This window comes from Bubalus bubalis, chromosome 4, assembly GCF_019923935.1.
Source record: "Bubalus bubalis isolate 160015118507 breed Murrah chromosome 4, NDDB_SH_1, whole genome shotgun sequence".
Taxonomy (NCBI): Eukaryota; Metazoa; Chordata; class Mammalia; order Artiodactyla; family Bovidae; genus Bubalus; species Bubalus bubalis.
This window is the reverse complement of record NC_059160.1, coordinates 122300732-122320718: the sequence shown is the minus strand read 5'-3', so window position 1 is coordinate 122320718 and position 19987 is coordinate 122300732. Positions and strand designations below refer to the sequence as shown.

Genomic DNA, 19987 nt, shown 5'->3' with positions numbered 1-19987 from the left:
ACTTCCTCTCCTGACCTAGCAGTTGCCCATGGTTCACATTTCTAAGCCTGTTTATATGAGTAAAAGCAAAGATCTTGAGCAGCGACCTGGTCAGTGGCCCATGGAGAGGGGTCCTAAGTGAAGATTCAGAGGCCAGGCAAGGGCCCAGTGGGCGGTAGATGGGGACATTCTGGTGAGAGGGTGGAGGCCCAACAAAACAGAAGTGAGAGATGGGGCTTTACCTCAGAGCAAAGGCAAACATATTTCTTCCCCCTTTTATTTATTGTAACCATTATCATAGCCACTCTTTGTTCCTAAGGATTTTTTTTTTATTTGAACAGAGGTAATTTATTTTTTTTTCAATTAAAAATAATTTTTTCTTTTATTATTATTATTTTTTTACAGTCATGTCACAATTTTTTTTTTTTTTTGCTTTACAATATTGTATTGGTTTTGCCATACATCAACATGAATCCGCCACGAGTGTACACGTGTTCCCCATTCTGAACCCCCCTCCCACCTCCCTCCCCATACCATCCCTTTGGGATTCCTTCTCCATTAGAACCACAGATTGAGAAAACTTGGACAATCTGACTCCTCTCATGGAGATTATGTCTGAAAAAAGTTTATTTGGAATAGACGACTCATTTCAGATCACATACACACATATTACCTATTTTGTGAATGTGTGTGTTTTAAGATTTCCTGAATCTAAAGTTTATACAGAGAAATACTGCTCATTTAATCCCTACAGAGTCATTATTTAAATAGATGGAGATCTTTTAAATTTTGGAATAAACTCTGCTATTTGTTTTCCTACAAATTTGTGCCAGCAGATTTATCTCTCAAATTTTGATTTAGCTCATTTAGTCATATTAGTAGTTGAAAGACTTGGTTTCCTTGAGTATATCTCCTGAGCACAGGGGAAATGGCCAGGAGTGGACCAGGCAGGAAGGAAAGTAACCAACATATGATTTCAAAACTGTGACCAGCCTGAACAGATTGCTGAGGACAGGTGGGATGTTCAATTGTGGTCCATGATTAGGCCTAGTGGCTAATGTGAGAAATTCTATTTACTTGATTTAAAAAAAAATAGCTTTATTAAGATATCATTAACATATTATTAAATGTGCACTTAAAGTGGACAGTTCACGGGACTGAACAGGGAATTCCCTGGTAGTCTAATGGTTAGGACTCAGAAGTGTTACTGCTGAGGGATGGGCAAGGATGAGGGGACTAAGACCCCACAAGCCACATGATGTGGCCAAAAAACAAACAAATAACAAAACAAACCAAACAACAGAAAAACCCATACCCCACACCCCACAAGGCTGTGCAGCTGTCTATTCTTAGAACATTCCACCCACCAAAGGAATCTTATCAGAGGTCAATTCCCATTCCTTTCTGCCCCTAGCCCTCAACAAGGGCTAATCTACTTCCAGATCCTATATAAATACTTGCCAATTTTGGGTGTTTCATATATATCAAATCACACCATAAAGTCTTCTTCTGTGACCATCTTCTTTCGCTTAGCACAGCATTTTGAAGGCTTACCCATGTTATAGCACATATCAGTGCTTCACGTCTTTGCATCGCTGAGTGCTATTCCATTGTAAGGATGTGCTGTATTTTATCTATCCACTCATCTGCTGATGGACATTTGAGTTTGTTTCTGGCGTTCAGATGTTATGAGTAATACTGCTGTGTGTCCTTGTCCTTGTCCTCGGATCCCAGGAGGGAGCTGTGGACCTCATGGCAACTCTAGGCTGACCTTTTAAAAAATATTTTGGCCATGTCCTTCCAGGATGTGAGAGTCACAGACATTCAAAATTAAGGTTGATGTCTTATAACAGTTGCTTCTTAAGCGTTAATCAGACTTCAGCAGCAAAACCAGTGAGTTAGCTGCTCTTTGTCGAATAGAATGGCCAGCATGGCTGGGTCTACTGCTGCCAGCAGCCTCACATCTGTTGTAGAGACTAACGCCTGCGACTTGGAGACGCTCCTGCCCACCCCCTTCTCTCACACCTAGCTTCTGAATACCCATTACTGACCCCGTGATTCCAAACTTTTAAAATTTATTTTTAATTGGAGGATAATTGCTTTACAATGTTGTGTTGGTTTCTGCCATAAACAATGTCAATCAGCTATAAGCATACACGTGTCCCCTCCCTCTTGAACTTCTCTCCCACCCCCTACTCCATCCCACCTCTCTAGGTTGTCACAGAGCACTGGACTGAGCTCCCTGTGTTATACAGCAACTTCCCACTAGCTACCTATTTTACATATGATTTACATACATATCTTTCAATGCTACTCTCTCAACGCTTTCCATTTCTCTCAGCTCCCCACTGCTCCACCAGGTCTGAGTGTTCAGTGCCAAGCAGACAGGAAGAAGGATGTTTGGCCAGTGGGCTCCTCTGCTTGGAGGGCTCAGAGCCAGTCAGGAAGATGTCACAAGGGGTGACTGGCGGGGCCCCTGAATTCTAACATGTTTCACTACCTAAAAAATCCAGACTCCAGTGAAGTCCACACAAACCTAAGAATTTAGTTTTAGACAAATCTGGCCCTCCTCTTCCCACAGGTTATAACCATCACATTGAGAGGCTCCTAAAGAAATTGAAAATGACTCCCCAAATAATAGCTTGCTGGTAAAGGAATAGCTTACTTTAGGAATTATTTTCAGTTCACTGTTGTTTAGTCACTAAGTCATGTCCAATTCTTTTGCGATCCCATGGACTGTAGACTGCCAGGCTCCTCTATCTGTGGAATTTCCCAGACACTGATACTGGATTGGGTTGCCATGTCCTCCTCCAGGGTATCTTCCCAACCCAGGGATTGAAACTGTGTCTCCTGCATTGACAGGGGGGTTCTTTACCACTGAGCCACCAAGGAAGCCCATTTTCGGCTCTTATAAACTCCATAATATTATTTCTAATGAGTAATTTTTAAATATCTTTACTCGATGTACCATATTTTGATCCAAATATGTTTTACTACAAACTTTGCTAATACATCAAAAAACTTTTAAGCAAATGCTAAAGAGAAATTAATAATTGCTCAGATACCTTCATAAGTCTCTACAAACTCACCAGAAATGTTTAAATCCTTTTTCAAAGCAAAAAATGTCTGTGGACAAGCTCGAACCAGAACCTTTCAGGGTGGGATTTTTTCATTTTTGAACTTTTGAACTTTGAGAAAGGATTTTCCCAAAATTTAAAAACATCTCTTGAAACATGATAAGATAAAGAAGCAAGTGCAGTGACTTTTTTCCATCTAACCTTTGCCTTAGAGTTTTACATCATTTTTGGAGAATTAAGTTTTAGAAAATAAATTTTCTGATATCCACAGTCTCAGATCTTTTCTTAGCCATGGCTTTTTGTAAATCATTTTAGAAGAAAGAAAGGGGGAAGTTTGCTTTCCTGATCTCTAAAATCTGGTTAACATAAGCTTGTCACGAAGCAGCTGAGACAGACTTTTCTGACCTCCAAAGTTACTCCAGTCAGGAACTCAAGATAACGTGTGTGCAGAGGGTCCACTTCCTGTCACCTCTTGCTGCCTCTCCTGGTCCACAGCATCACACCTTTCACCTGGGCCACCTCAGTTACTCCCAGCTTGTTTCTCAATACCATGGTCCCCCATTTCCTACACACTTGGCCCAACCGTCTCTTCTGTGCAAGAATCGCATCAGGTCATTCCCTTTCAAAAGCCCTGCGAGAACTTTTACTGTACCCACGATAGAAGTCAGTCTGTTTGCATGACTGCAAGGGCCTGAATGGTCAGGCCCCTGCCTGTTCCCTCAGATTCATCTCATGACCTGGAGAGCAGTCAATCTTTTCTGTCAGGCTCCGTGACCTTCCCACACCTCTGCCAGCCAGGCTCACCATCCTACCCCTCACCAGCCTCAAGTTCTTTAGGTGTTAGCATAAATGTTGCCTCTTCAGAAAGGCCTCCTCTGACCACATTTTCTAAATGAAACTCTTCTGCTTTTCATTCTGCAAAATTGGTTCACTCTTTACTTTCCTTATAGTGCTAATTTCAACCTATAATTTAAAAATGTGTGTGTTCACTTTTTTATTGTCTGCCTCTCTCACTAGGGGGTAAGATATACATGGCCAGGAAATTTGCCAAGCACACAGTAGGATGTAAATATTTTCTGTATTAATAAATTCATGTATTTAATTGCCTATTATATCTTAATGCATATGAATTACTCCTTTAATGAGTGTACGTCATATTCCTTACACATTCCCAGGCTCCATTGGCCACTGTTCTGTCTTGTCCTTTTCCAGCCAAGGCATCTGCTACAGGGATCAGAACTAGGAGAAAGGTTTTGTTATGGGTCATTTCTCTAGAAACTGACGCCTGAATTAAAGGGGTAAGTGGTTGGCCAACTTCACGTACAGTGCTGAGTGGAGGTCCAAGAGGCAGCTCCACTTAGGTGTCCAACAAACACATGATTACAGAACAGTAAGTCTGTCTCTTTAGCTCAAGTTTATTTTTCATTGCTTTGAAAATGGTTGCTTCCTTCTACTCAGATGACATCCCATTTCAATCTGAAAGCACAGCTCATACGCATACAAATGATGGAAAAAGGAATGTTAGCACTGTACGAGGCACCTTCAGTTTAATGTGCGATATCCTAAGGTGGGGAACACAGACATTTTCCTCCAACCACAGACCCGTGGGGCTGAGACCAGATCCGACTGCCCCTCGCCTGTGCAGTGGGAGGAGTAGCTGCCCTTTCTCCTGGTTCCTCAGAGTAAATTAAACAAGCAAATTAAGTTAGACAGCACTTTAAGCACAACCCTTACTAATGCCATCACTGATTAACTAAAATGTCTCAAGCTGACTACAAATGAAATGGTGACAGGCCTCCCTGCATGATGGGGCTTGAGGCCTGGCTCCTGGAGATTGGTCTCCGCGTCTAGGACACTCTCACCCCCAGGACCACCTGGTATGCTTCTAATCAGATCTGCGTCAACAGAATTCTGGAGGAACTGATCCCCCCTTGTTGCTTCCCCCGCCCGTCACACTGTACCAGGGCTAGGCTGTCAGCTCCGGAGAGACAGGGTCACCACCAAATGACCGAGGGTCTCCTGGGCCTGGAAACTCAACATGGAAGGAGACGATGACCACATGTCACACAACTGGACTCTGCCTAAAAACCAAGTCCAGCTATAACAGAGCATTTGCCGGCAATGAAGCTGTCTTGGGCACAACTGTCTCCCCCAGGACCATGGTCCCTCCATCACTGTGGAAAAGCATGTGTCAACAGAGGGGATATATTATATATATATATACACACACACACACGTATAGCTGATTCACTTTGCTGTATAGCAGAAACTAACACAACACTGCACAGTAACTACATGCCAATGCACATTATTTTAAATACAAAACAAAAAAAGAAGGAAAAGCACCAGTGCCTCCATCAGCCTGTACTAAGTCACCTAGCTCCTATCCCCCGAGCTCCCTTAGCCTCCTGAGTGGCCGGTGCTGCTGACGGCCCCCTGGGGATGAGATGGTCCCCGGGGTCCTCACACACGGACAATGTGCTTGGGCAGCACTCATGGCAGTCTGTCCCCATCTTCTGGATAGATCGAGCTGACATTTAAAAAAATTAGTTTTCATATTTTGTGTTGCTCAATAATAATGAGTCCAGATTTCTTTGGAGATGGACCTCTAATTAATAAGTGTACAAGCCTAGTTCTACATACATGAAAAAAATTTTTTCTGAATCAAGACAAAACCAATGGGTCAGCTGTCTAAAGCATCAAGGGGAGTAGAGCATAATTTAAAACCAAGAAAGGACAGGTCACTTCAGCATCTTCAAACAAAAGTTCATCCTTGGACTCAGAATCAAGACATTTTACCAACCAAGAAGGCAACTGCATCACAATAATGCCTTGCATTTACAGATATGTTCTTAACATGCCTTGTCAGAATGTCACATGACCTTGTGGGTCATCATAATCAGGAGGTCATTTATATTAAATGATGCACAACAGCCACTGAATATTGAGCATGGAGTCACTGCCCTACATACTCTAATAACCTTGTTCAGTTATTGTCTCTCTGCAGGACAGCTATTACTGTCCCCACTTTGCTAACTCCAAAGCCATGCCTGTCTAGGGCTCAAGCCAGCAAGTGTGTGTGCATGCTAGGTCGCTTTAGTCATGTCCGACTCTTTAAGACCCCATGGACTGTAGCCCACCAGGCTCCTGTCCAAGGGATTCTCCAGGCAAGAATACTGCAGTGGGTTCCCATGCCCTTTTCCATGGGACCTAGCCAACCCAGGGATCAAACCTAAGTCTCTTACATCTCCTGCCTTGGAGGTGGATTCTTTACCACTAGTACTTACCTGGGAAGCCAATAAAAACTGGTTTGGAAATGCTTGTGTTTTCCACACCCCATTGATTAGAAAGACAGCAGACCTTTTCCCCATAGACTAGAAACTCACCATTTCAAGAAATATATCTATTAAATCATATAAGTCATCAGAAAAGCCCAAAATACATTACTACCACTCCATACTCAAACAACAATTAGTAATGATTTTTATAGACTATGTACAACCTTAAACTATTATTCAATGTAAACATTACAAATTAGAGCACGGAAAACTTGATCAGAAAGGAAAATTTCAACCATGCCATTAAAACATCTTTTGAGTTTAAGACATGCTAAGACATTCTGGTAATTACACAGGTTATTTTTAAAGGCTTAATAAATTAGGGCTAGTAGAGCATCATTTACTTGCTCCTCCCTAACTCCAGTGACGTTGCAAAGAAGGAGGTTGTCACTCACAGCAATCCTCCGCTCTGGCTGCAGGACTGCTGAACCAATCACAGTCCCCACAGAACCAACCTCTGGCACTGTGGCTGATCCAAAGATGAACACGACTCATCTGGAATTCCTCTCTGGGATTTCTCTAGAAGCTCGAGAATGCCCTCTCCTCCTGGGTTGGGAGAATGTGAGCCGAGGCCGGACTGATGGCCAGGGGCCCACCCTTAAAGAAACAGCCTGGCCTGGAAATTGTGCTAAAGCACAGAGCAATTGGAGGGAGGGAGCTGAAGGGCGAGAGAAGGTGAGAGTGCAGATGAGAGAGAGAAAGAGAGGAGAAGAGGGAGCACAGGAGGAGGAGAGGACACTGAAAAGACAGGTGGAGGGTGGCAGGTACAGACACATGTGACCAACGCCCCCACCCAACCCCAGGCTGCGGTTGGCATTTCTGCAGTGAGGCACCCACAGACACCTTCCATCCTGCCCTCCGGAGGGCTAAGGAGCTCTCTCACCTGCCATGGCTCCTCCACAGTCCTCTGTTCAGAGCAAACGAGCAGTGTGCACTGGACAGCTCCTGTCACCTGCCCGTTAACATCACTACGAGACAAAATGAAGTCACCTCCAGTGAGCCAAAAAGCCCACTGGATTTTTTTAAGCACAGGAGGAAGTATTAAAAAAGGGTCGGGTTGATTGTGTGAGATATTCAGTGAGCATGTCCAATGCCTAAAATCTCATAAATGGTGGAGTGTTGTCAACAGTTTCCTGGAAACCCAGCTCTATCTCAGGGACAAGGCCTTTGCCATTCCTGACGGTGAATGACTTGCTCCAGGCCAACATCATCTCCACGGGAGCCACTCAGCACTTCTGGACAGGCCACGTGGTGAAGAGAGCTCAGATGAGAGACCCCCTGCGATCTCATGCCAGGACCTTAGCTGAGAATCCCTTGCTCTCTTATGTGCCCTCAGGCCCTCTCCACTCCTGCTCTGTCTGTGCCTAGCTCTCGCCATTTCCACTCTGTCAGTACTGAGGTAGGAGATAGCGGGCCTCTGGGCCGGACACCTGGTATTTGTCAAGTGGAGTATAATTCAAGCTTTGTTCTCACCCAGACACTCCAAGGACAAAGCTAGTGGTAAAAGCTGAGTTCTGCTAAAGCAAAGAGAAAAGGTGCCCACTCCTGAGGTCAAGGAAGACTTCCCTGTCTGCACATGTTCAGGAAGTCTTCTTTGGGGTTGAAAAGGGAAGGGACTCCACCCCATAATAAGTGTGAACATGCATCCATAGACCTCTATGGAGGGATACATCTGAGAAGAAAGTTGCACAGACATCTTTGGGAAGGTGCGTGGACCAGTCAGGTGTGAAGAAAGAAACAAGATAATTGGCCAAAGGTAAACAAAGACCTAGAAGGGCTGTCCCATATAAGTGATTTAAACACATCCAGACTATGTTCCTCCTCACTCACTCTGCACTCCTCTGCAGGTGTGTATCTCTGCCCTCCTTCTGAGCTGGATGAACAAACTGTTTTCCTGTGTGCTCTTCCCATACGTTGTGCTATGTATCTAATCATAAATGTTGGACCTTTTTTATAGTTTTTGCCTCCTTGAAACAGTCTTGCTTACAAACAGGGGCAAGAGCCCAGGCCACTTTTGCTTCTCGCCTCTAGTCCCTGGTGGTCTAGTGGCTAGGACTCTTGGTTTTCATCCAGGTTCCCCAGGTTTAATTCCGGGCAGGGAACTAGGATCTTTCCCTCTGAGATCAGTATCATCCCAGCTCCTGTGCAAAGTGAAACACTGATCTTTCTATATTCTTTCCCAGTGTGACTGAGCCTCAGGCCCTTCCCAGGCTCAGGTCAGAGCTGAAAGGAGGCATGCGTGGAAGCAGTGAGCACCAGGGAGGGAGGCTGTCTGTGACATGCCAAAGTTATTCCTCACCATTTTCCAAACCGAGCAAGCCTTGGTCAGTGAAAAGCTGGAGACATCCACGTCTGAACAGTAGTCCAGATAGGCCCATGTTCACTCAGTTCTCTCTCCTGCCTCACCAACCTGGACTCCTGGCAAATGTCCTTTACAGTAACCTGGGTGATGCATCTTGAGGGAGAACAAGTTCACTGTCTCCAAATAGATGTTTACAGTGTTTCCCTTCCATTCAGACTGCTCTCTTTTCCATCCACTGGTCACCGAGGCAGACTTCCTGCTCTGATGTAGGTAATTCTATTAGTGAGAACAGTCCACTTGCTCAGCAAGTGTCAGCAATTAATCTCACCTGTAAGTAGATTGAGATCTACTTACAAGTGAAAACTAGGTGAGCCAGCATGGTTTTGTATATAAGCAAGACCAAAATGAAGATGATAAGAAAAAAATTGTGGAACTTTGTACTATGATCAATAAAGTTCCTTACGAGGTACATTTTCTAAAGAAAAGTCCTTGTTAGGGTCAGGATGTGGGAAGTGCACTAATAGGCTCAGGATTAGGGTTTGGTTTCCCTTTTATTCTCCCTTCAGACCCCACAATTTGGGGACACGCTTCCCAACTTGGTAACAATGCACTTGTGTTAGCTTCAAAATCAAGGGACAGAGACTCTATTCCATGTACTTAAGAAGGGAAATTTCCCTTCATTTCTGAAGATATACTTAAGGAAATGTGATACAATATGATAAGAGTCTTGAAAATATCTCTTAAAAATATTGATCATCTTTTTCTTGGTGACACCTGGGGAAATTTTGATATGAATGATGAAATGTGTGACAATATCCCATGAATTGAGCAAAAGTTAAACCAAACTGATTCATCTTAAGGTTTTTTGGAAATGAGTGGGTCTGTCATCTCAGCAGGGTTCTTTCACTCCTCTGCTTGCCTGTCTGCTTCTGTGTGGCTTCCTGGTCTACCAGACAGTGGTCCTGGCAAACCATCACTCCAGCTGCCCTTTGCAGCATCACAGCCACTGTGCTGACCCTTCTTACTTGAACTCCAAGTACTGCCCAACCTCATCATCCTCTTAGACTGGAAAGCCCAGGGTGAGGACCTAGTTTTTCATTCAGGCTGTGAAAGTTGGCAACCCCTAACAGGTCACACCGGAGAAAACACCAGTTTTAAAATGTCACTGTGTAAATGAAAAACACCTACTTTTCTCATAGAATGAGTTTGTTGTCTTTCTTCCAAAAGTCTTTAAAGTGAGAGCTGAATTCATGCCGGATACCGAAGAAAACGTTTGGGGACACTTCCTTCTCTCCAATTTTTGGTATCATGGAGAAATAGGCTGTTGTCTCCAAAAAGCTGTGAAAGCACACACACACACACACACACACACGTGTAAAAGCTATACTTACTTTCCAATATGGGGTATTCTTTCTCCATCCAAAGGCTGATTTCATTCAGGCAGTTACTATTACCAAGAGGACTCAACTCCTCAGGAACCAACAGGTATTCTCTTAAGGTTTCATGTTTGAGTTTTTGAACACAGATGTTAGCAGCAGATAAGAGTCCTCCATATACTGCTAACTATCCCTGGTCCATCCATTTTCAAAATTAATCACTATGCATCTGACCTATTTCAGAAATGAACCTGTAATCAAGTTGGGACATAAGCGAAGTTTATGTATACCTTTTTTCTAGACTCTAAACAAATGAAATATCAGCCCTATGCCCCTAAACTAACTACGTATATTGTATATGTTAGTTTAATACGTGTACATGTTATACAATATGTGTATTGTACTGCTTCTATACTATTTGACTTCCTATATTGCTGATGGGGGAAAAATCAACAGCCCTGGGAGATACTGACAGAGGCTGCCCTGAAGATCAGGGTAACACAGCTGAGTGGGTATGAGCAGGGCGGCCAGCATCCTGACAGTGGCAACAGTGCCCATCTCCAGAAGGTGCCATCAAGGCCGCCTCATATTACATGTACACGATGCTCAGAAGAGTTTCAAAGGGTTGACAGACAGCGCACAACTAGTAAATGGTAGATTTATGCTGCATCTTGACGTGGACCTCCCAGACTCCAGAAGTGTGCACTGTGTAAGCCATCCTGTCAATGGTATTTTGTGATAACACTCAGAACTAAGGCAAATGATCTAGATTTTTAAATACATAAATTTCAGGGGACAAAGTCTATTATAAACACTTAAAAGACACTGTCTAATTATAATGGCTTGAATTTCTTTATATCTTGTTCCAAACTGTAAGAAAATAAAATCATTTATTACATATATGAACTAATTGGAGTTTTGAAAAGAACCTGGGTATTTGATGAGATTAGAGATTATTATTATTGTTGGGGATGAAACTGCTGGTGGTTATTTTTTAAAGGGGATCTTTTTGAGACACATACTAAAATCTACATGAATGACATTATACCTGTTGAAGACTTGCTTCAAAAACAGTGTGGGAGGGGCAAGCGGGCAGGGGTATAGATGAAACCAATTCAGGAACTGCTGAAACTGGGTGATGAATGCATGATGATCACTGTACATTCTGTTTACTGCCTCTGAATCACAGTTAAGTTCTTCACCTGCATGGTGTTTAATTTACCTACCCCTGCTTCCTTTAGCAAAGTATCAAATCATTGTCTTCTATTTCTGGCATCCCAGATGTCTTATTATTGGATTTTCCTCTAGATTCTAAGAGCATATGCAGATTTCTGCATCTATAAATAATATTCTTTCAGCCATGCAGACTCATTGTAAGACACCATTATTTATATACAAATGTTATTTGTATTCAATGATCCCATGTCCTCACTCATTTTAAAATCTGGCTTCATAGACCACCATTCCACTACTTTTCTCTCAAGAGTCTCTGATCTACACATATAATTTTTAGCAATTTTCCCTCTCATGACCTAACGTAATGGAACCATTACTGTCTTGTTTACTTGAACTTGAAAGTGAGAAATTATTAACAGCTTTCTTTTGCTCCTTTAGGTTAAACTGGTGAAAACTGAATTAAATATATTCCATTTTCCCCTTATGAAAGTCTCAGGAGTTTACAGGAGACAGTTGACATAATGGTCACCTATTTCATGGCCTAACTTTGTATTAATTTTAGATAAAAAAAAAAAAGTTGAAAAGATAATATAGAGAATTCCAATATAGCCTCCATTCAGCTTCTCCTAATATTAACATCTCACACAACCACTAAGAGATAACATTGAAAATGAGAGGATTCTCTTGTTAGGAGCCATTGCAAACCATCTGCTGAGTAAAGTGAGTGAAACTGTACAGATGAGTAGGGAGGACAGGTAAGGGTGGTCACCCCACTGTGGTGCTGGCCTGCTGACCCTAAGAGACACAGACAGACAGACACACAAAGGTATATATATTTAATTGAAGTATAGTATTGTGCTAATTTTAGGTATACATCATAGTGACCCAGTTATTTTTTCAGATTCTTTTCCATTATTCAGTTCAGTTCAGTTCAGTCACTCAGTCGTGTCTACCTCTTTGCGACCCCATGAATCGCAGCACGCCAGGTATACATGATAGTGATCCAGTTATTCTTTCAGATTCTTTTCCATTATAGGTTATTACAAAATACTGACTATAATTTCTAAAATACTGACTATAAAGTAGGTCCTTGTTGCTAATCTATTTTATGCACAGTGGTTATGTCTGCTAATCCAAAACTCTAATTACTTACATTACATGTAAGTAAGATCATAAGAGTATTTGTGTTACTCTGCCTGACTGATTTCAATAGGTGTAATGTTCTCTAGTCATGTCTAGCTCTTTGAAACATGGACTGCAGCACACCAGGCTCCTGTTATTTACCATCTCCTGGAGTTTCCTCAAATTCATGCCCATTGAATCGATGATGCCATCCAACCATCTCATCCTCTGTCACCCCCTTCTCCTCCTGCCTTCAAACTTTCCCAGCATCAGCGTCTTTTCCAATGAGTTGGCTCTTAAAATCAAGTAGACAAACTATTGGAGTTTCAGCTTCAGCATCAGTCCTTCCAATGAATATTCAAGATTGGTTTCCTTTAGGATTGACTCGTTTGATGTCCCTGCTGTCCAAGGCACTCTTAAGAGTCTTCTCCAGCACCACAGTTCAAAAGCATCAATTCTTTGATCCAACTCTCACATCCATACTTCCGATGATTACTGGAAAAATCATAACTTTGGCTATCAGGCCTTTGTCAGCAAAGTGATGTCTCTGCTTTCTAATATGGTATCTAGGTTTGTCACATCTTTTCTTCCAAGGAGCAAGCGTCCTTTAATTTCATGGCTGCAGTCACCATCCACAGAGATTTTGGAGCCCAAGAAGATAAAAGTCTGTTACTGTTTCCACTTTCCACTATTTTCCCATCTATTTGCTACTGTTTCCACTTTACCCCCATCTATCAGGCGAAATAATGAGCTGGATAAAGCACAAGCTGGAATCAAGACTGCTAGGAGAAATATCAATAACCTAAGATATGCAGATGACACCACCCTTATAGCAGAAAGCGAAGAGGAACTACAGAGCCTTTTAATGAAGGTGAAAGAGGAAAATGAAAAAGCTGGCTTAAAACTCAGCATTCAAAAAACTAAATCATTGCATCCAGTCCCATCACTTCATTGCAAATAGATGTGGAAACAATGGAAAGAGTGACAGACTTTATTTTCTTGGGCTCCAAAATCACTGCAAGATGGTGACTGCAGCCATGAAATTAAAAGATGCTTGCTCCTTGGAAGGAAAGCTTTGACAAACCTATTGTGATAATCGCTCAGTGGTGTCCAACTCTTGGCGACTCCATGGACTGTAGCCCACCAGTCTTCTCTGTCCATGGAATTCTCCAGGCAAGAATACTGGAGTGAGTTGTCATGCCCTTCTCCAGGTGATCTTCCTGACGTAGGGGATTGAACCAGGGTCTCCAGCATTACAGGCAGATTCTTTATCAGTGACAAACATAGACAGTGTATTAAAAAGCTGAGACGTTACTTTGCTGACAAAGGTCTATACAGTCAAGCTATGGTTTTTCCAGTAATCATGTGTGGATGTGAGAGTTGGACCATAAAGAAGACTGAGTGTCAAAAAACTGATGCTTTTGAACTGTGCTGTTTGAGGAGACTCTTGAGAGTCCCTTGTACTGTAAGGAGATCAAACTAGTCAATCCTAAAGGAAACCAATCTTGTATATTCATTGGAAGAACTGATGTTGAAACTGAAGCTCCAATATTTTGGCTGCCTGAGGCGAAGAGATGGCTTATTAGAAAAGACCCTGATGCTGGGAAAGATTGAAGGCAGGAGAGGAAGGGGATGACAAATGATGGGATAGTTGGATGGCATCACTGACTCAATGGACATGAGTTTGAGCAAGCTCCAGGAGATGGTGAAGGTCAGGGAAGCCTAGAGTGCTGCAGTCCATGGGGTCACAAAGAGTTGGACAGGACTGAACAACATTTGCCATGAGGTGATGGGACCGGATGCCATTATCCTAGTTTTTTGAATGTTGAGTTTTAAGTCAGCTTTTTAATTCTCATCTTTTACCCTCATCAAGAGGCTCTTGAGTTCCTCTTCACTTTCTTCCATGGGTGGTGTCATCTGCACATCTGTGGTTATTGACATTTCTTCTGGCAATCTTAGTTTCAGCTTGATCTTCATCCAGCCTGGGATTTTGCATGATTGTTCTGCATAAAAGTTAAATAAGCAGAGTGACAAATACAGCTTTGATGTACTCCTTTCCCAATTTTTAATCAGTTTGTTGTTCCATGTCTAGTTCTAGCTATTGCTTCTTGACTTGCATACAGGTTACTCAGGAGACAGGTAAGTTGTTCTGGTAACCCCACCCCTTTAAGAATATCCCAGTTTGTTGTGATCCACACAGTCAAAGACTTTAGCATACTGAATGAACCAGAAGTAGATGTTTTTCTGGAATTCTCTTGCTTTTTCTATGATCCAGTGGATGTTGGCAATGTGATCTCTGGTTCCTCTGCCTTTTAAAAATCCAGCTTGAACATCTGGAAGTTTCGGTTCACATACTGTTGAAGCTTAGCTTGAAGGATTTTGAGCATAACCTTGCTAGCATGTGAAATGAGTGCAATAGTTTGAACATTCTTTGGCAGTGCCCTTCGTTGGGATTGGAATGAAAACTGACCATTTCCAGTCCTGTGGCCACTGCTGAGTTTTTTCTTTCATATTGAGTGCAGTACAGCATTATCTTTTAGGATTTGAAGTCATACAGTAACCCTATTTTTAGTTTTCCAAGGAACCACCGTAATGTTTCCCATAGAAGCTGCACCAGTTTACATTCCCACCAACAGTGTAGGAGGGTTCTCTTTTCTCTATAATTTCTCCAGCATTTAGTATTTGTTGACTTTTTGAAAATGGCCATTTTGACAGCTGTGAGGGGATACTTCACTGTAGTTTTGATTTATGTCTCTCTAATAATTAGCCACACTGAGCATTTTTCATGTGCTGTTGACCACCTGTAAGTCTTTTTTGGAGAAATGTCTGTTTGTGTTTTCTGCCTACTTCTTGGCTAGGTTGTTTGTTTCTTTAGTACTGAGTTATATGAGCTATTATTGTATTTTCCATGATAGCATCCTGTTGGTTACATTATTTGAAGATACTTTCTCTCCTTCTGTAGGTAGCCTTTCCATTTAAAAATTGTTTTTTATGTTTTTCTTTGCTGTGTGAAAGCTTTTAAATTTGATTAGGCCTCATTTATTTTATTTTTTAAAATATTTATTTATTCCTGGCTATGCTGCCTTTTTGTTGCTGTACTCAGGCTTTCTCTAGTGGTAGCAAATGGGGACTACTCTCCAGTTGGGGTGCATGGGTTTTTCATTGTGGTGGCTTCTCTTTTGTGGAGAATGGACTCTAGAACATGGGCTCAGTAGTTGTGGTGCATGAGCCTACTTGTTCCATGGCAGGTGGGATCTCCCCAGACTAGGGATCAAACCCATGTCCCCTGCATTGGCAGGTGAATTCTTAACCACTGGACAACCAGGAAAGTCCAGGTCTCATTTATTTTTTATTTGTCATTTTTATGTAGTTAATTAATTTTAAAATTTTATTTTTATTTTAAAACTTTTATTTACTTTTATTTAATTATTTTATTTATTTTGAATTTTTTATTTTAAAATTTAATTATTATTTTCATTTTATTTAATAAACTATTAAAAAAATTTTATTTGGCTGTGCTGGGTCTTAGCTGTAGCACACAGGATCTAGTTGCAGCATGTGGGATCTAGTTCCCTGACCACAGATCAAACCTGGGACCTCTGCATTGGGAAGTCAGAGTCTTAACTACTGGACCACTAGGAAGTCCTGGTCTCATTTATTTTTGCTTTTATATCCTTTGCCTTAGAAGACTGATCTAAGAAAATGTTGCTGTGATTTATGTCTGAGAATGTTTTGCCTATGTTCTCTTCTAGGAGTTTTATGAAGTCATGTCTTATATTTCAGTCTTTGAACAATTTTATTTTTGTATATGGTGTGAGGAAGTGTTCTAAAAAACACAAATTAGTAGTGTAAATAATGAAAAAAGGGTTGTCACTACTAATTCCATGGACATTTAAAGAAATGCTATGAATAATTCTTTGACAAAAATTTTGATAATTTAGATAAAATAAGTCAAATCTTGGAAAGATATTAACTACCAGAAATCTCACAGTAGAAATAATCTGAAAACATGTACATCTATTAAAGAAATTAAGTTAATAATTTATAACCTTCCAGAAAACAAACCACAGGGCCTAGGTGATTTCCCTAGAGAATTCTATCACATCCTTATAGGGGAAAAGAAAAATGAATCTCTCTCAGAAGGTAGCAGCAGAAGAAAGAGTTCCTAACTCATTCTATGAAGCCAGAAATTGTCTCATACCCAAACAAGATAGTGGCATTACAAGAAAAAAAAAGTGCAGGCCAATATGCCTCTTGTGAATCAATTAAAAAATTCACAACAAAGTTAGCCAATAGAATTCAACATGAATAAAAAGAACTATACACCATGACCAAGTGATGTTTATTCTAGTTATGCAAATGAGTTCAATATTCAAATTAAAAAATTTAATCTACTGCATCAATAAACTAAAGAAAAAATCATATGATGATATTAACTTATGCAGGAAAGATATTTGATAAAATACTCTCAGCTAACCAAGGATAGAGAATTTCCTTGACTTAAGAAGGAACATCTACAAAAGAACGCCTATAGCTAACACCATACTAAATGTTAAGATACTGAAATTTTTCCTCCTAAGAATGGTTATAAGGCTAGAGTGCCCTCTCTTTTACTTCTGTTTCACATCACACTGGAAGTTGTAGCTATTGCAATAAGACAAGAAAAGTAAATAAGGTTCACAGATTGGGAGGGAAGAAGTAAAACTGTATTTGCAGATGAATATGCCTATGTAGGGACTTCCCTGGTAGCTCAGCTGGTAAAGAATCCACCTGCTATGCAGGAATCGAATTTACCCAGTTCAATTCCTGGGTTAGGAAGATCCCCTGGAGAAGGAGTAGGCTACCCACTCCAGTATTCTTCAGCTTCCCTGGTGATTCAGACAGCAAAAATCTGCCTGCAATGCAGAAGAACTAGGTTCAATCCCTGGGTCTGGAAGATTCTCTGGAGGAGGGCATGGCAACCCACTCCAGTATTCTTGCCTGAGAATCCCAATGGATAGAGGAGCCTGGAGGGTTACAGTCCTTGGGGTCGCAAAAAGTCAGACATGAGTGAACAACGACGCACACAGCACAGTATGTCTATGTTGAAGTGCCAAAGAATCTACAGAATAATTCCTGGAACTAATAAACAAATATAGGAACATTGAAGGATACAGGTCAATAAACAAAACTCAAATGTTTTCTGATATACCAGCATTGAAAAATTAAATTTTGGAATTAAAAACATAAATAATTTCCTATAGCACAAAAACATGGAATAATAAGGTATAAATCTAGTTACAGATATAAAGTCTGTGAGGAAAATTACAAAACTATGATGAAAATATCAAATAAGATCTAAATAGGTGGAGAGATATACTATGAACATGGGTTGTTGTTCAGTTACTAAGTTGCCTCTGACTCTTTGTGACCCCATGAACTGCAACATGCCAGGCTTCTCTGTCTATCACTGTCTCCCTAAGTTTGCTCAAACTCATGTCCATTGAGTCAGTGGTGCCATCTAACCATCTCATCCTCTGTCACCCCCTTCTCCTCTTTCCTTCAATTTTTTCCAGCATCAGAGTCTTTTCCGATGAGTTAGCTCTTCACACCAGGTGGCCAAAGTATTGGAGCTTCAGCATTGGTTCTTCCAATGAATATTCAGAGTTGATTTCCTTTAGGATTGACTGGTTTGATCTCTTTGTTGTTCAAGGGACCCTCAAGACTATTCTCCAGCACCACAGTTCAGAAGTGTCAATTCATTGGTGCTTAGCCTTCTTTATGGTCCAACTCTCAGATCCATACATGACTACTGGAAAAACCATAGGTTTGACTACACAGACCTTTGTCAGCAAAGTGATGTCTCTGCTTTTTAATACACTGTCTAGGTTTGACATAGCTATTCTTTCAAGGAGCGAGTGTCTTTTAATTTTGTGGCTACACTTACTGTCTGCATTGATTCTGGACCCCAAGAAAATGAAATCTGACACTGTTTCCACATTTCCCCCATCTATTTGCCATGAAGTGGTAGGACTGGATGCCATGATCTTAGCTTTTTGAATCTTGAGTTTTAAGCCAGCTTTTTCACTCTCCTCTTTCACTTTCATCAAGAGGCTCTTTAGTTCCTCTTTGCTTTCTGCCATAGGTGGTGTCATCTGCATATCTGAGGCTGTTGATATTTCTCCTGCCAGTCTTGAGCAAAGCCTGTGATGCATCTAGCCCAGCATTTCACATGATGTACTCTGCATATAAGTTAAGTAAGCAGGGTGACAATATACAGCTTTGATGTCCCCCTTTCCCAATTTTGAACCAGTCCTTTGTTCCAATGAACATGGGTAGGAATAGTCAATATTGTAAAGATGCCAGTTCCTCCCAACTTAATTTTATTCATGTAATTCCAATAAAAATCCTAACAAGTTATTTTGCGGATGTTGACAAACTGATCCACTACCCAATTTTAAGACCCACTATAAAGTGGGACGGTGTGATATATTAGCGGAAGAGTAGACATATACATTAACGAAACAGAATAGAGTGTCCAAACGTAGGCTCAGAAATGTAGCTGACTGATCTTTGAAAAAGGAACAAAGGTAACTCAATGGGGAAATGATAGTCTTTTCAACAAATGTGCTGGAACAGCTGAATATTTATATGCAAAAAGTCAACAAAAGGAATCTATAAACAGACATCACATCTTACACACACAAAAACACACAAACCTAAAATCCTGATCAACAACCTGTGGTGAGAAAAGTTAAACAATTTGAAGGTGTTATATTATTTTGGGAAGGGGCAAAGATAGTAAATAAACATTGGTTAATTTAAAGGTATTAAAAATAGGAGAAATAAAATGTATCATGTTTGTGGCAGCCAGATGTATGCATCGTTCAGATCTCCCAGGTCCCAGCTGCGGAAAATGGAATGAGCAAGGGCCTTGGATGCTGGTTTGAAGCCCATCACTGCATCTGCACAGAGGCCCAGGGTTGCTCCTGGCCAGCAAGTGCACTCAGCAGGGATGCTGGTGTAGGTCTCATCTAGGACACACAGGCTCCTCTAAATGGTGACTTTGGCCCGAGGACTTTCAGTTGGCTTTACCAAAACTTTCTGGTAACTGCACTGCAGTCTAAGGCTTTTGCTATTTAGGCTTTCTTCCTTCGCTCTCCACCATGAGAGCTTGACCTGCATCTGGGTCTAATAGCTGCCCCAGCTTCCTCTGCCTCCGTTACTGTTTTTCCCAGTAAATCCAGTCTTAGCACCAGGTTTGTGGAGAACTTGATATAGTATAAGTGGAGCCACGAGGAGCCTGAGAAAACAAGCAGTAAGATGAGGTCTGAGACACAGTCAGCCAGCACCCCACTGTCCTGGGTGGTACACAGGGCAGACCCTGGTACAGTGGAGGAGGCCATGAACTTGTAAAGATATCAGCAAAGTGGCCTAGAAAATGTCCTCACAGGTGTGATGATTCAGGTTGTTGAAGATATGGTGAGAAAAAGCCACAGAGACACTGGAATTGGCTGACTACAGCTGAGTGGGACTGACACCCCACAGAGAGATAATGAGGGATCCTGAGCAGTAACAGACAGCTAAAGACTAGGGGGCAACTTGATAATTGGAAAGAAGCTGTTATCACCTGTAGTG

General features: G+C 41.4%; 1 protein-coding gene across 1 annotated transcript in view; it reads right to left on the bottom strand.

The window, feature by feature from the left end:
* LOC112584653 (formin-2-like) overlaps window positions 1-19987 on the bottom strand; it is a 77010-nt gene that overhangs the window by 11605 nt on the left and 45418 nt on the right. Inside the window, 1 exon segment of the mRNA XM_025284488.3 lies at window positions 9885-10034. Within this exon segment, the coding sequence (XP_025140273.3) occupies window positions 9885-10034 (150 nt within the window).